The sequence below is a fragment of the Callithrix jacchus genome, chromosome 12 (assembly GCF_049354715.1).
Source record: "Callithrix jacchus isolate 240 chromosome 12, calJac240_pri, whole genome shotgun sequence".
Taxonomy (NCBI): Eukaryota; Metazoa; Chordata; class Mammalia; order Primates; family Cebidae; genus Callithrix; species Callithrix jacchus.
The window spans coordinates 35,787,307-35,800,477 of NC_133513.1; the positions used below are offsets into that span (position 1 = coordinate 35,787,307).

The 13,171-nt window shown below is 56.4% G+C and overlaps 1 protein-coding gene across 3 annotated transcripts in view; it reads left to right on the forward strand.

The window, feature by feature from the left end:
* RET (ret proto-oncogene) overlaps nt 1-13,171 on the forward strand; it is a 51,908-nt gene that overhangs the window by 24,589 nt on the left and 14,148 nt on the right. For 2 of the 3 annotated variants that reach the window (XM_009009486.4, XM_054242274.2), the window contains exons 3-10: nt 1,191-1,478; nt 3,949-4,190; nt 5,386-5,581; nt 8,004-8,200; nt 10,438-10,696; nt 11,330-11,455; nt 11,960-12,070; nt 12,665-12,784. In XM_009009486.4, the coding sequence (XP_009007734.1) occupies nt 1,191-1,478; nt 3,949-4,190; nt 5,386-5,581; nt 8,004-8,200; nt 10,438-10,696; nt 11,330-11,455; nt 11,960-12,070; nt 12,665-12,784 (1,539 nt within the window). The remainder of the gene's footprint in view (nt 1-1,190; nt 1,479-3,948; nt 4,191-5,385; nt 5,582-8,003; nt 8,201-10,437; nt 10,697-11,329; nt 11,456-11,959; nt 12,071-12,664; nt 12,785-13,171) is intronic. The other variant, XM_054242275.2, reaches the window with a different exon arrangement.

The following is a 13,171-nucleotide window of genomic DNA, read 5'->3' on the forward strand; positions in this document are numbered from 1 at the left end:
CGGGTGTCCAGGGAGGAAAGAGGAGCAGTCAGAGTTGGAGTCACGGCCACATGTGACATGGTACTGGGGGAGATGGTAGGGGAGCAGAGCACCTGTGACAGGAAACAGTGATGCTGCCCGGGTAGCTCCCACTCCCTGCCACCCCCCCAGGGCCACGGCTTGCGCAGCCCCTGCAACCCCCCCCTCCCCGTAAGCCCTGTCTGCTGATGAGAGGCAAATCTCGGGCCATGAGTGCAGAGCAGGCAACCCTGCCCTGTCTGCTGATGAGAGGCAAAACTCAGGCCATGAGTGCAGAGTGGCCCGTCTGCTAGGGGCAGCCCGGTGCAGGACAGGGAGGGGGCTTGGATGGGCAACTCCCTCCAGGGTAGCCCAGGCAGTTCCTGGAGGAGGCAGCATCTGAGATGGGTCTTGGTTCTATGCACTTAGTTGCTGTTCTCTTCAACCAGAGCCCTCAGGGTGGAGCTTGAGGAATGGGAGTCCCTGGGTGGGGCCAGCATGGAATTTGCCCTGGGCCTGAGATTCCTAGGAGGCCTGAGCCCTCCAAAGTGGGGAGAGGCTTCATACATGTCAAGGAAGAAACCACAGGGTGATTTGAACAGGGAAAGTTTGTGTAAAGAATTAATTACAACAGAGGACTGGAGCAACGATGGACAGGCTAGCAAAAAGCAGAGAATGCCAGAGAACGTGGGAAGAGCAGCTCTGAGGAGCAGCCGCCCACCTCCGGCTGAGAGGGAAGCTGGGAAATTCCTCGCAGTACAGCTATGGCACCTCAGTGATGGAACTTTCCAGAAATGTCCCCTCTAGGCGTTGGGGAAGTCTCTGCCACCACTCCAAACCTCCTGAGAGAGGGTGTGGCAGGCAGGGTGGTGGTCACCACTTAGGGGAAAAGTTGCCACCAGCAGAGTCGGGGAGACTTCAACCCAGTGCTCAGCATACCTCCCTAAGGAAGGGGCCTCTAAGCTGAGAACTGAATGATGAGGGCCAGGCCTGTGGGGCACTGGTGCTCCAGGCAGCAGGGCCCTGCAGCAGAGGCAAGGAGGTACAGGTGGAGCTGGAGCACAGGCTGAGCCTTGTGGACCTTGGTGGGGACCAGGTTTTGCACCAGGCCTGGAGCTCCTGCCTCCTCCCCATTCCTGACTGCCTGGCAGGTGTGGCCGACACCCCCACAGGCCTGACTTCTCTCTCTGCAGATGGAGGCTTCCGGGTGTTCACCGTCTACCTCAAGGTCTTCCTGTCACCCACATCCCTTCGTGAGGGCGAGTGCCAGTGGCCAGGCTGTGCCCGAGTGTACTTCTCCTTCTTCAACACCTCCTTTCCGGCCTGCAGCTCCCTCAAGCCCCGGGAGCTCTGCTTCCCGGAGAAAAGCCTCTCCTTCCGCATTCGTGAGAACCGGCCCCCAGGCACCTTCCACCAGTTCCGCCTGCTGCCGGTGCAGTTCTTGTGTCCCAACATCAGCGTGACCTACAGGCTCCTGGAGGGTGAGTGCCAACATTGTGGGGCCGCCACTCAGTGCCTGCTGCTGCTGGGCTTGCTCTGTGAGCCCTTGACACAAGCCATCTGGTTTATGCTTCACCGCCATGCCATCAGTTCATTCAGTATTCTGGAAATAGCTCCTGCATGCCTGCCAGGAGCCAGGTACTGTTCTAGCCCCTAAGGGTGTGACAGTGAACACAGCAGGTTGGAATCTTGCCTGCCTGCAGCTTTCATTTTGTGGGGCAGTCAGAGCATCCAAGCATGCCAAGGAAATTGGGTGGCTTCTGGAAGGAGCTAGCTGGGGAGGAAACCAAGAAGAGGGGAACAGAGGAGGAGACCTCCATTCTTCCATTGTAAATTGAGTAGTCAGGGCAGGGGCTAGCAGAGCAAAGGAGGGAGGGTGTCAGATATTCAGGCTTAGCCCCTTGGAGGGCGCCACAGTGTGACCCTCATGTGCCTGGAGTGCACTGAGACAGGGAAGAGCTGGGACCGATAGGGCAGAATAGTTCTTGGGGCAGGGGCAGGTATGGGAGTGGCTTTCAGGGCTCTCTCCTGAGGAACATGGGGAACTATGGAAGACTTTGGAGGGAGGGAGTGACTTAGTTTTTAAAAGATTAGTCAGACTGCTGTGTTAGGGATGGTTTGGGGTGGGAAGATTCAGGGGCAAAGCTGGGAGACCATCAGAAGGCTACAGGAGAAACCTCTGAATGGGAAGATGTGGGCTGTGATGATGCCCGGATGCGGGTGGAAGCCAAGGTGTGGCAAGAAGCAGGCAGCTGTGGGGATGCCTAGATGGAAGATCCAGCAGGACCCCCTCATGGATTGGATGTGGGGTGTAGGGGGGGCCCATAGAGCAGCAGCAAGGACAGCCAACCCAGCCAGGGGTGGGAGGAGCTGGATCCCAGTGGAGAGAGAAAGCAACTGAGCAGGTGCAGGGAGGCCCCATTTGACCATCTGAAAGTCAGGAAGTGGGGCTCAACCAGGTCACAGAGGCTGCACCTCTGGCAAGTGCGTCCTACATTCACATTAGCTTTATCACACAAACATGGCAAGAATATTAAAATCTCAGTAAAGGTAGAAAAGTCATCACTCATGCTTCCCTAGATTCCTTGCATTCTCTGGGACAGGGATCGATGTCTTTGAACCAGATGGTTGATGAAGCAATTGGTTATTTGTATGCTACCCTTTTTCTCTAAAAATTATGTTATTAAATTTAGTTTAATGGGATTTCTTTGTAATCACACTCAACAGAGAAAAGCATTATAAGATAAGCATTTCCCACACGTGTAATTCACATGCAAGGCATGGTTCTGACTGGGAGGTCTGTGGAGTTGCCCCCGCCTCCTTGGGGTTGGCTGTGGGGTCTTCAGCGGTGGCCTTCTACCTTCATCGTGCCATCAGTTCATTCAGTATTATTGAATACTGTCCGCTCTTTTGGATTATTTCTGGAGGACAGATCCAAGGACAGGCTCGTTGAAGAGTGTGTGGTGGTTCCTGGCCTTGCCAGAGCACAAGCCGAGCCACCATGCAGGGTGCGGAGCATGCACTTTTGCCTCTACATCCCACCTTCTGCAGGCATAGAATGACCAGCCTGGCAACGCATTGGACAAGGAGGTGTAGAGCAGAAATGCACACTAGGAGTTAGAAAATCATTATGCATTAATGTTACATCATACACCAGATGTCCACCATGTTTATATGTATATATAGATATTGCACTTTAGGTTCTGGGGTACATGTGCAGAACATGCAGGTTTGTTGCATAGGTACATACATGGCAATGTGGTTTGTGCCTCCATCCCCCCGTCACCTATATCTGGCATTTCTCCCCATGTTATCCCTCCCCTACCTCCCTATCCCCTGCTGTCACTCCCCTAGACCCACCCTCCTGCAACAGACCCCAGTGTGTGATGCTCGCCTCCCTGTGTCCATGTGTTCTCATTGTTCGAAACCCGCCTATGAGTGAGAACATGCGGTATTCTATTTTCTTATCTTGCCATGTTTGTTTTAAAGTGGTAGAATTGTGGCTTTATTTCTCATGTTCTCTAAAATGAACACACATTGCTTCCAGAATTGGAAAAAAAAAATCTAATATTTTTTAAAAAGCAGCCAAGGCCAGTAGCTGGCTCTCTAGGCCTACAGCCTGAGCTGAGCTGGAGCCACCCTTCCCCACACAAGCCCACTCGAGATCGAGGCCAGGTGGGCGGAGGGGTGCCCCAGACCCTACCGGGTGATCAGGGTATCTGCTTCCCGCTCTTCCCCACCAGCACGAGTGAGGGCGCAGCTGCAGCAGGACACGGCATGTAAAAACACAGTCATCGCTGCAAACTCGGGCTGGGAGCGCTGCACTCCCCTGCGGAGTGAAGGAGGGGAGGCCTGGGGCCAAGCTCCGACCGCAGAGCCCCTCCCGCAGGAAGGGGGCTTGCTTGGTTTGGGCCGTCGGTGACGCGGGGCCTATGTCTATTTGGTGCGCAGGTGAGGGTCTGCCCTTCCGCTGCGCCCCGGACAGCCTGGAGGTGAGCACGCGCTGGGCCCTGGACCGCGAGCAGCGGGAGAAGTACCAGCTGGTGGCCGTGTGCACCGTGCGCGCCGGTGCGCGCGAGGAGGTGGAGATGGTGCCCTTCCCGGTGACAGTGTACGACGAGGACGACTCGGCGCCCACCTTCCCCGCGGGCGTCGACACCGCCAGCGCCTTGGTGGAGTTCAAGCGGAAGGAGGTGCTTGTCCGCGCGCGCTATAGTCTATCCAGTGTCTGTCTCCGGCCGCAGTTCGTTTCTTGGTCGGTTTAGTGTCCGTGTAGCCACTCAACCATGTGGCCGACCATTCGCGCGTTCATTTGTCCTTTGTCTTCTTCAGCGCCGCCTCTCCTAGGGGGAGGGGAACGGGCAGTGCTTCTAGCTCCCAGCTGGGCCTTGCCTCGGGAGGCCGGACCCCAGGGTGCCCAGCCTGGGACTGACCAAGACGAGGCCCGAGGACGGCCTCGTGGGGCACACTTGTGCCGCTGCAGGCTGGCGCGGCGAGCTGCCCGGGCAGGGAGCATCTTCCTGTAGGGCACTCCCTCCCACCAGTAGTCAGCCCCTGACCGGAGGGCCGTTGAGTAACGAAGAGCGGAGCCGAGGATTGGAGGGTGACGCGAAGGAGGATCACCCCTGGTGCCGCCCGCCTCGCCCCCTCTGGCCGGCGCTGGTGGAGCGCTACCGCCACCTGCTGGGCTTCAAGCCTTCCTGCAGCCGGCCCAGCCATCCTGGCCGTGCGAGAGTGGGCGTGGGGAATCCCGGGATAGTGCGTTGCCTTGTCCCGCTTCTCTGGGCACACCATGTTCAGGTTTGGCAGGGAAAAGAGTTCTGGCCGAAAGCACACCTTGTGAGTAAAGGCTGTGTGAGCCTCCCTCCGCAGTCTTGGGTGATAGAGGCCTGGTGGGCAGAGCCATCCCGAAGGTGGCCAGTGGCTTTCTTCACAACCCCCTCCAGCCTGGTGTAGGAGGATGCTTGGAGCAGAGCACTCTGATGTACACCTGGGCTTGCATCTGGGCTCTGCCGTCTGTTCCTATGTGACCTTGACCTGACCTTCACCCTGTGGGGCCCAGCTTCCTCAGGGGAGAGTGGGAATGCACATTTTGCTCTCTGGGGACCTGGGTGGGAGCAGGTGCCTGGCCATCTGCTGTAAATCTCTTTATGAGAGGTCTGTATTGCACCTGTTACACAGATGAGGCTCAGTGGCCCAGGGAAGGTAACTGGGCCAGGCCCCATTCGTGCTTGAACTCAGGTCAGACTGTCCCCAGACCCAGCTCTGACAACACACCTGGTCCACCTGTGGGCTCTGTGGGATGAGCAGTGTCCTAAGGTCTCTGGTTTTGGGGAGTCTGAGGAGCCCCTCTTGCCTGCACTGACCAACACCCTCTGCATCCTGCAGGACACCGTGGTGGCCACACTGCGTGTCTTTGATGCGGACGTGGTGCCTGCATCGGGGGAGCTGGTGAGACGGTACACAAGCACGCTGCTCCCCAGGGATACCTGGGCCCAGCAGACCTTCCGGGTGGAACACTGGCCCAACGAGACCTTGGTCCAGGCTAACGGCAGCTTCGTGCGGGCGACAGTGCACGACTATAGTAAGCGGGGCCGGTGGCACAGCCTGGCTGGGCCCCCAGGAAATGAGGTGCTCGCTTTTCTTGGGCAAGCAGCACACCACACACATGCACTTGTGGCATGGCCCTCTGCAGCCCAGGCCACTTCCCCTCCACACAGGAAGGCTGGCCCAGCACTTCCTGTGTCTCTGTCAGGCCTGCCCTCCAGCCACCAGTGGGGCTTTCACCATGTGTCCTCTCTCCCTGAGCTGCCACACAGCCGACCCTGGCAGGGCCCCACCGCATCCCCATGCTAACCTCACCAGGGCTCACCACCGATTGCAAACACACATGTCACCTGAGGCTTTCCTCCAGCCCTTGGCACTGGGTCGCTGCCCCTAAGGCGGCCCAAATGCTTAGGGATTGTTGCTCTGGCCTCAGTAGCTCTCTGCTAACAGGCTGGTATACAGAAGCACCCCTGAATCAGGTCAGGGCTTCTGAGCCCATTGTCCAGCCTAACTCCTTACATGGGCCACCATGCTCACCTGCTTGCGGGGCACCTTCCAGCAGCGGCCTTGCTCCCTGCCTCCCTCCCCCAGCTCCTGCCGATTTCTCCTGGGATTGCCATCCAAATAAACCACCTGCACTTGGGGTCTGTGTCTGGGGGAGCCCCAGGCCACAGGTCCTTCGCCCCTTTCTGCCTGGCCTGATCCTGTTCATTCCTCAGTCCTCCCCATCTCACCAAGCCTTTGGAGGTCCTGCCTGTCAGAGGGGAGACAGCCTCCTTGCCCTGCCCTGTCACCGAACACCCTGTGTGCCAGAGCGCCCCTCCCATCATTGTTTCCACCACCTGAGAACTGCAGCAGCAGCACGCAGCAGGTACACAGACAGTGTGACTTCCAGGGCTCGACCTGCGGGGTCGTTGGGTCTGCTGGAGGCTCCTGCTGTGGAGGGGAGTTCTACCGTGTTCTGGGGCAGCTGTCTGGAGGGCTCTAGCACCAGGGCCTTGGCAATGCAGACCTTTACCTCCCATCTTACCCTCCCCCCACACACACCCTGTTACCCAAAAAATGATACTCTGAAAAATATTTTAAAGAGGTTTATTCTGAGCCAAGATGAGTGACCTCAGCCTGGAGAAAACACAAACCCAAGAAGCCTTGAGTAAGTGGTCCCCAGATCCAAGGTGATGGGGTTACAGTTTGCTTTTATACATTTTAGGGAGACAGGAGTTACAGCCAAGGACGTAAATCAACACATGGAGGGTATACATTGGTTTGGCCCAAAAAGAATGGTATCTTGAAGCAGGGGCTTACAGGTTAGAGGTAGATGCAGAGATTCTTTAATTTATAGCAGGCTGAAAGAGTTAAGCTTTGCCTAAAGACTTCAGGTCAGCATAAAGGAATGTGTTAAGGAGGCCTGTGATGTATCACATGATGCTATAGAGGGTCAGGATGGAAAGTAAACCGCAGTGTACCTGGCAGGGAAAAAAAGGTTTAACAAGATTTTATGGGCTGGGTGTGGTGGCTCACGCCTGTAATCCCAGCATTTTGGGGAGACTGAGATGGGTGGATTGCTTGAGTCCAGGAGTATGAGACCAGCCTGGACAACATGGTGAAACCCTGTCTTACAAAAAAAAATACAAAAAATTAGCCAAGCATGGTGTCACATTCCTGGATTATAGGAGCCTCGGAGGCTGAGGTGGGAGGTTGGCTGGAGCCTGGGAGGTCAAGGCTGCAGTGAGAGACAACAGAGCGAGACTCTGTCTCAAGTAAGAAAACCAATGTTCTGGTTTGTAGGGTGTGACTTAACCCTTGCTTGGCATGGCCTTAGGTCCTGTTTGTAATTTGGTATCTTATTGCCACAGAGTCCATTCTGTCAGTCTAACGATCTCTGTTTTAATGCTAATGCTGGTCAGTTGTGTCCAAACTCCAGAAAGAAGAGGGCCTAATAAGGCAAGTCCACCCTCCCTTCCTGTCATGGCCCAGAAGTCTGTTTTTAAGGTTTTTCTGGTGTCCCCTTGGCCAAGAGGGGATCTATTCAGTTGGTTTGGGGGGTTAGGATTTTACTTTTAGTTTACAACTCTATAGATGAACACCCGATACACACACGCATAAATACCCCATGCACAAACACCACACACATGCGTACCACACACATGCACATACCACACACACGCATACCACACAAGCGTATTATACACACAAACACCCCAGACAACGCCTGCACATGTACACACACGCAGGCTGCCTCAAACTGAGAAGGGTTCCCTGGGCTTTCAGCTCAGCAGGTGCCAACATTTGAACATTGGTGCTAACTTAGGACCAGCCCCAGGCCTGTCACGTGGCACTGTACATGTGAAAGTGCATGCTTGCACCAGTGTGTTTTCAGGACTCTCTCTGGGAAGAGGCGTGACCATGGGGGAGCGGCCAGAGAAGCTCGGTGGTCATTGTTGCGCCCCCGCCTGCAGGGCTGGTTCTCAACCGGAACCTCTCCATCTCGGAGAACCGCACCATGCAGCTGGCCGTGCTGGTCAATGACTCGGACTTCCAGGGCCCAGGGGCGGGCGTCCTCCTGCTCCACTTCAACGTGTCAGTGCTGCCCATCAGCCTGCACCTGCCCAGTACCTCCTTCTCCGTGAGCAGGAGGGCTCGCCGATTTGCCCAGGTGAGCCCATGCCCACTGCTTGTCTGGGGAAGAATGAAGGACCAGGGAACATGGGGGCACAGGGAGGCAGGGGACACCCCCTCTTGGCCCAACCAGCACAGAGTAACCTGGGTGGAATCCTGGGCCCAGGGCTGGGAGGTTCGGCTGGGTGTACAGAAGAGGCCTGGGAGAGCGCTCACAGTGGGCAGGGCTGGGGGCTCCTTGGGCCTCTCTTTTTATTCCCCTTTCCCTTCTTGATATCTTTAAAATGTTTTTTCAACAATGCAAGAGCAATGCTGGATAAATCTATATACGCTGACTTGGAAGAATCTTCCTGGTGTGTTGTTAAGTGAGAGTGGCTTGCAGAGATGTTGGTCCCACGTGACTCCCTTTGTGCCAAAGCAGATCTTCCCTGAAGGGGATCTGCACATGTGCAGAGATCACAGCGCCATCCACAGTGGTGCCCTCACGGGAGGCAGGAAAAACTTCCTTTTTACTTCCTGTAAGTAGGTTTGCTAGACAGCGTACATTTATATTTGTCTTTGAAAAATAATGATTAGAAATAGAAGAAATAAAAGTAATAAATATTCATTAAAAAGGATGAGGCATGATCCTTTCTGCCCGTTGGTGCCAGTGCTGTGCATCCTGGTATTCTTTCTGGGATCCTTCTCATAAGCACTTTTTTTTTTTTTTTTTTTAAGATGGAGTCTCACACTGTCACTCAGGCTGGAGTGCAGTGGTGTGATCTCTGCTCACTGCAACCTCTGCCTCCCGGGTTCAAGCTATTCTCCTGTCTCAGCCTCCCAAGTAGCTGGGATTACAGGTGCCCACCACCACACCCAGCTAATTTTTTGTATTTTTTAGTAAAGACGGGGTTTCACTATGTTGGCCAGGATGGTGCCAAACTCCTGACCTCATGATCCACCTGTCTCAGCCTCCCAAAGTGCTGGGATTACAGGTATGAGCCACTGCACCCAGCCCTCATATGTACTTTTTAAGTTGACTTGAAATGGCAACACATATGGTCTCTCATGCCCTTCTCCCTCGCAGAGCAGCCCAAGATGCCTCCTCTTCAGAGCACCATCTGCTATTTCTTTTGAGTGGTTCTGTGCCCCCATCAGCTCCTGGAAGCAATCCAGGTCCAGCGTACAAGGGAGCCCACCCTTGGACATATCCAAGCTTCCCGACCACCCCTTGGCCTTTAATGGGAGAGGGATCAGGGATGGAGGAGCAACAAGGCAGAGGTTCCCGTGGGTCTCACGAGGGGGTGTGGGCAGGAGCAGGCATTGCTGGAGGTGGGTCACCTGCCCTCTATCAGGCTCAGGAGTGACAGGGATCTGAATCCCAGTCCAGCCTCAGCCTCACTGTGGTCTCACCCCTCTCCCTAAGTTGTAAGGCTGTGAATTAGGGGCAGGAACCCTGGACAACTTTGAAACTCAAATGAAAATGTGGAAGTGGGCTTTGTAGAGGAAAGTGAGGAGGCCCAGGAGGCAGGTGTTGCTGTGGTCACAGGTGGGCCTGGGGCAGCCCAGCCCTGCTCTGGCTGGCACTCTTCTCACCATCTGTGGAACTTTTGGTTTCAAGCAACTGAACTTTTGGTTTCAAGCAAGAGTTGCTGAGAGGTGAAAAGAATTCAGCTGCCTGGCTTCAGGGCCTGGCATCCCCAGGAAAAGAGGCCCGTCTCCCAGGGGCTCTGGTCAAAGTCCCAGGGAGGCCCGTTAGTCCTCCATGGGCTGGGCAACCACGCTCCCGAGTCCTGTGGCTGGGGTGCAGTGCTCTGACCAGGGGACACCAGGGCAGGGTGAACCTCTAAGCCCTGTGCACTGAGAAAAGAACAAGGGGTACTCAGATAACTGCTGGGGCAGCTAGGAGCAGCCAGAGATGAGCATAGGAGACATTCCGGTGGTCTTGGTGTCTGAGTGAGGGAGGAAGGGGGAGTGAAGGGTTGAGTCAGGGCCTGCCCAGGGCTTTTCCTGCCTCCAAACTGAACTTCAAGGCCCTGTGATGCCTCGACCTCCAGCTCCTAGGAAGAGGGGTAGCCGGTGACATGTGGCCTGCATGGAGCTGAGCAGTGCAGGGCAGGGCCAAGGCAGGTGTGTCTGCAGGCTCTGTGAGGATGGAGGACCAGGCGCCCAGGGGGACTGCTGTCTCGAGGCCCAGCTGGGAGCCATTCCAGGACTCAGGCTGTGTGGGAACCTCTACCCTCCGGCCAGGCCGGTTCAGCTATCTGGCTAAGGTGTTCCCCTGTGCCCCCCTAGATCGGGAAAGTCTGTGTGGAAAACTGCCAGGCGTTCAGCGGCATCAATGTCCAGTACGAGATCCACGCCTCCGGCACCAACTGCAGCACCTTAGGAGTGGTCACCTCGGTGGCAGACACCTCGGGGATCCTGTTCGTGAACGACACCAAGGCCCTGCGGCGGCCCAAGTGTGCCGAGCTCCAGTACATGGTGGTGGCCACAGACCAGCAGACCTGCAGGCAGGCCCAGGCCCAGCTGCTGGTCACAGTGGTGGGGTCATGTGAGTGCCTGCTCCAGGGAGGGTGGGTCGGGTGTCTGGGGGATTCCGGAACCTGGACCTCCAGCCTTTTGAGAAAAACGGTACAGCTACAAGGCTTAGCTGGGGTGTGGGGAAGGCTTAGACCAGCTTCACCCTGAGTGACCCAGCAGCAGAGGGTTACCCCTTCCAGAAAACATACAAGACCTTGGTTAAATTTGAATTTCAGGTAAATAACAAGCAGTTTTTTGGTACAGGTGTGTTCCATGTAACCTTTGCAGCTTCTCGAAAGACACACCTCCAGGACCACCCATGCACTCTCAGGAACACGCTGACACAGCTGCCATTGGTGCCATTCACTGTGTACCTGAAACACAGGTCCCACTAGGCATCCATTGGCCGAATCTCGCTGCCCTCACATCCTTTCTCCTGTACTTACCCATCCCGGTGGCCCCCGCTTTGTGACCATGATGCCCTGTCCCCTGCCCTGCACCATTGCTCCCGGAACCTTGATCTGCTTCCCTTGATCTGCCACCCCAGTCCTTCTGGCCTCCACCCATGGAGCAGCTTGGCTGGTGCTGTTCCCTGTCCTCAGGCACTGGCTGGGCACTGGGCACAGGCCAGTCCTCTGTGACCCTGCTTGTCTGCCACCTGTAGATGTGACCGAGGAGGTGGGCTGCCCCCTGTCCTGTGCGGTCAGCAAGAGACGGCTGGAGTGTGAGGAGTGTGGCGGCCTGGGCTCTCTGACGGGCAGGTGTGAGTGGAGGCAGGGAGATGGCAAAGGTAGGCCCTGGGGACACCCGAGGGAGGTCTTCTCCTGGCACCTTGTCCCCTATTTGGCTCACGATGCTGGGAGAGTAGGCAGCAGTGCAGGGCTGGGGGAGAGAGCTTGTGAGTTCAGCGAATAGTCCCTGGACCAGACTTACTCTGGACTTCAGAAGGTCTGAGCCCAAGTTGGAATGTGCAGGGGACAGAGTGGACTTTCCTGGGAGGTCTTCGGCCAAGGGATGTGATGTGGGCAGGGGACTCGTTGTCTGCATCAGCCAGAGGCCAGCCTGTGTGTACCAACCACCACGAGGGCCCCTCACTGTGCAGGCCCCAGCTTCTTTGCTGTAAGGGCTTTGTATGACTCCTAGGATGCTCCCACTGGCAGGGCTCTGTGTGCAGGGTTTCCCTGCTCAGGCCTCCGTTTGCCCCTACCTAGAGGGGCAGGATCAGCCTGGGAGGCAGTGGGGGCATGTGGCAGGGCTCCCACGTGGGTGACAGCCTGCTGTGCATCCTGTGCAGGGATCACCAGGAACTTCTCCACCTGCTCTCCCAGCACCAAGACCTGCCCCGACGGCCACTGCGATGTGGTGGAGACCCAAGACGTCAACATCTGCCCCCAGGACTGCCTCCGTAAGCAGTGTTTAATCAGGGCACAGGGACAGGCAGGAGATTGTAGGGGGGACCTAGACCCCACACCCACTTCAGCCAGAGCGCCATGACTGTCAGGTTTATGCATCAAGCTTAGCCTCCTATGTATTTCAGCATCACCCTGGCCATGGGGAAGGAACAGGCAGGGTCAGGGATAGTGGGGAGGCAGGGACCCATAGACTGTCCAGGCCCCTGCTGAGTTCCCGGAAATCAGCACACACAGATTTCAGAAGCAGAGAAGGGTCAGCAGGGTCACTGATAGAGAAAGTGCAGCCCTGAGCCTGACGAGGGACATTGCAATGTGCTGGTCAGGTCACCAGGTTCCACAGTTTTGGTGGTAGAGTCCTTTGTTCAGATGAAATGTTAGGAGGGGGCCTGGTTGTACCCATGGCTTCAGGGAGACACTGTGGCCAAGCCTTGCCTGGCTCAGCCAAGCTGATGGGCCCCTGGTCTCCCTGGACCTGTGCTTGCTGACATTGGTTGGGGAGCGGGCTCCTTGGGACACTGCCCTAGAAATCTGGGGGCCTGGGGTGATCAGGCACCCCAGGAGGCTAAGTGGGCTACATCTGCCCTCAGGGGGCAGCATTGTCGGGGGGCATGAGCCTGGAGAGCCCCGAGGGATTAAAGCTGGCTATGGCACCTGCAACTGCTTTCCTGAGGAGAAGAAGTGCTTCTGTGAGCCGGAAGACATCCAGGGTGAGTGGACGGCCGGGACCATCACCGCCTCCCGGCCCCAGGGGTGTCTCAGCAGCACATCTGAGGCCCCAACAAGGAGGAAATTGCTGGGAGGAGAGTGGGCCTCATGAAACTTCTCTTTTTCCCTCTGGGCCTCTGTTACTCCATTGGTGAAACCCAGGAGAGGGACCGGGGCCCCTATAAAGTGTCCTCTGGCCCTAAGTTCTGTGATGGGCAGGCCAGAAAAGCAGTTCTTCCACCAAACAACTTATCTGCCTGACAAGTCACTGTCCCTGTGACCATGCAGTTGGGACCCACCCAGGAGCACATTTCATGGTCAGCAGGTCTGGTGAGTGGCACAGCCACACTGACCACATTTGGGGGCGCTGTCCTGCCTGAGCACAGGGA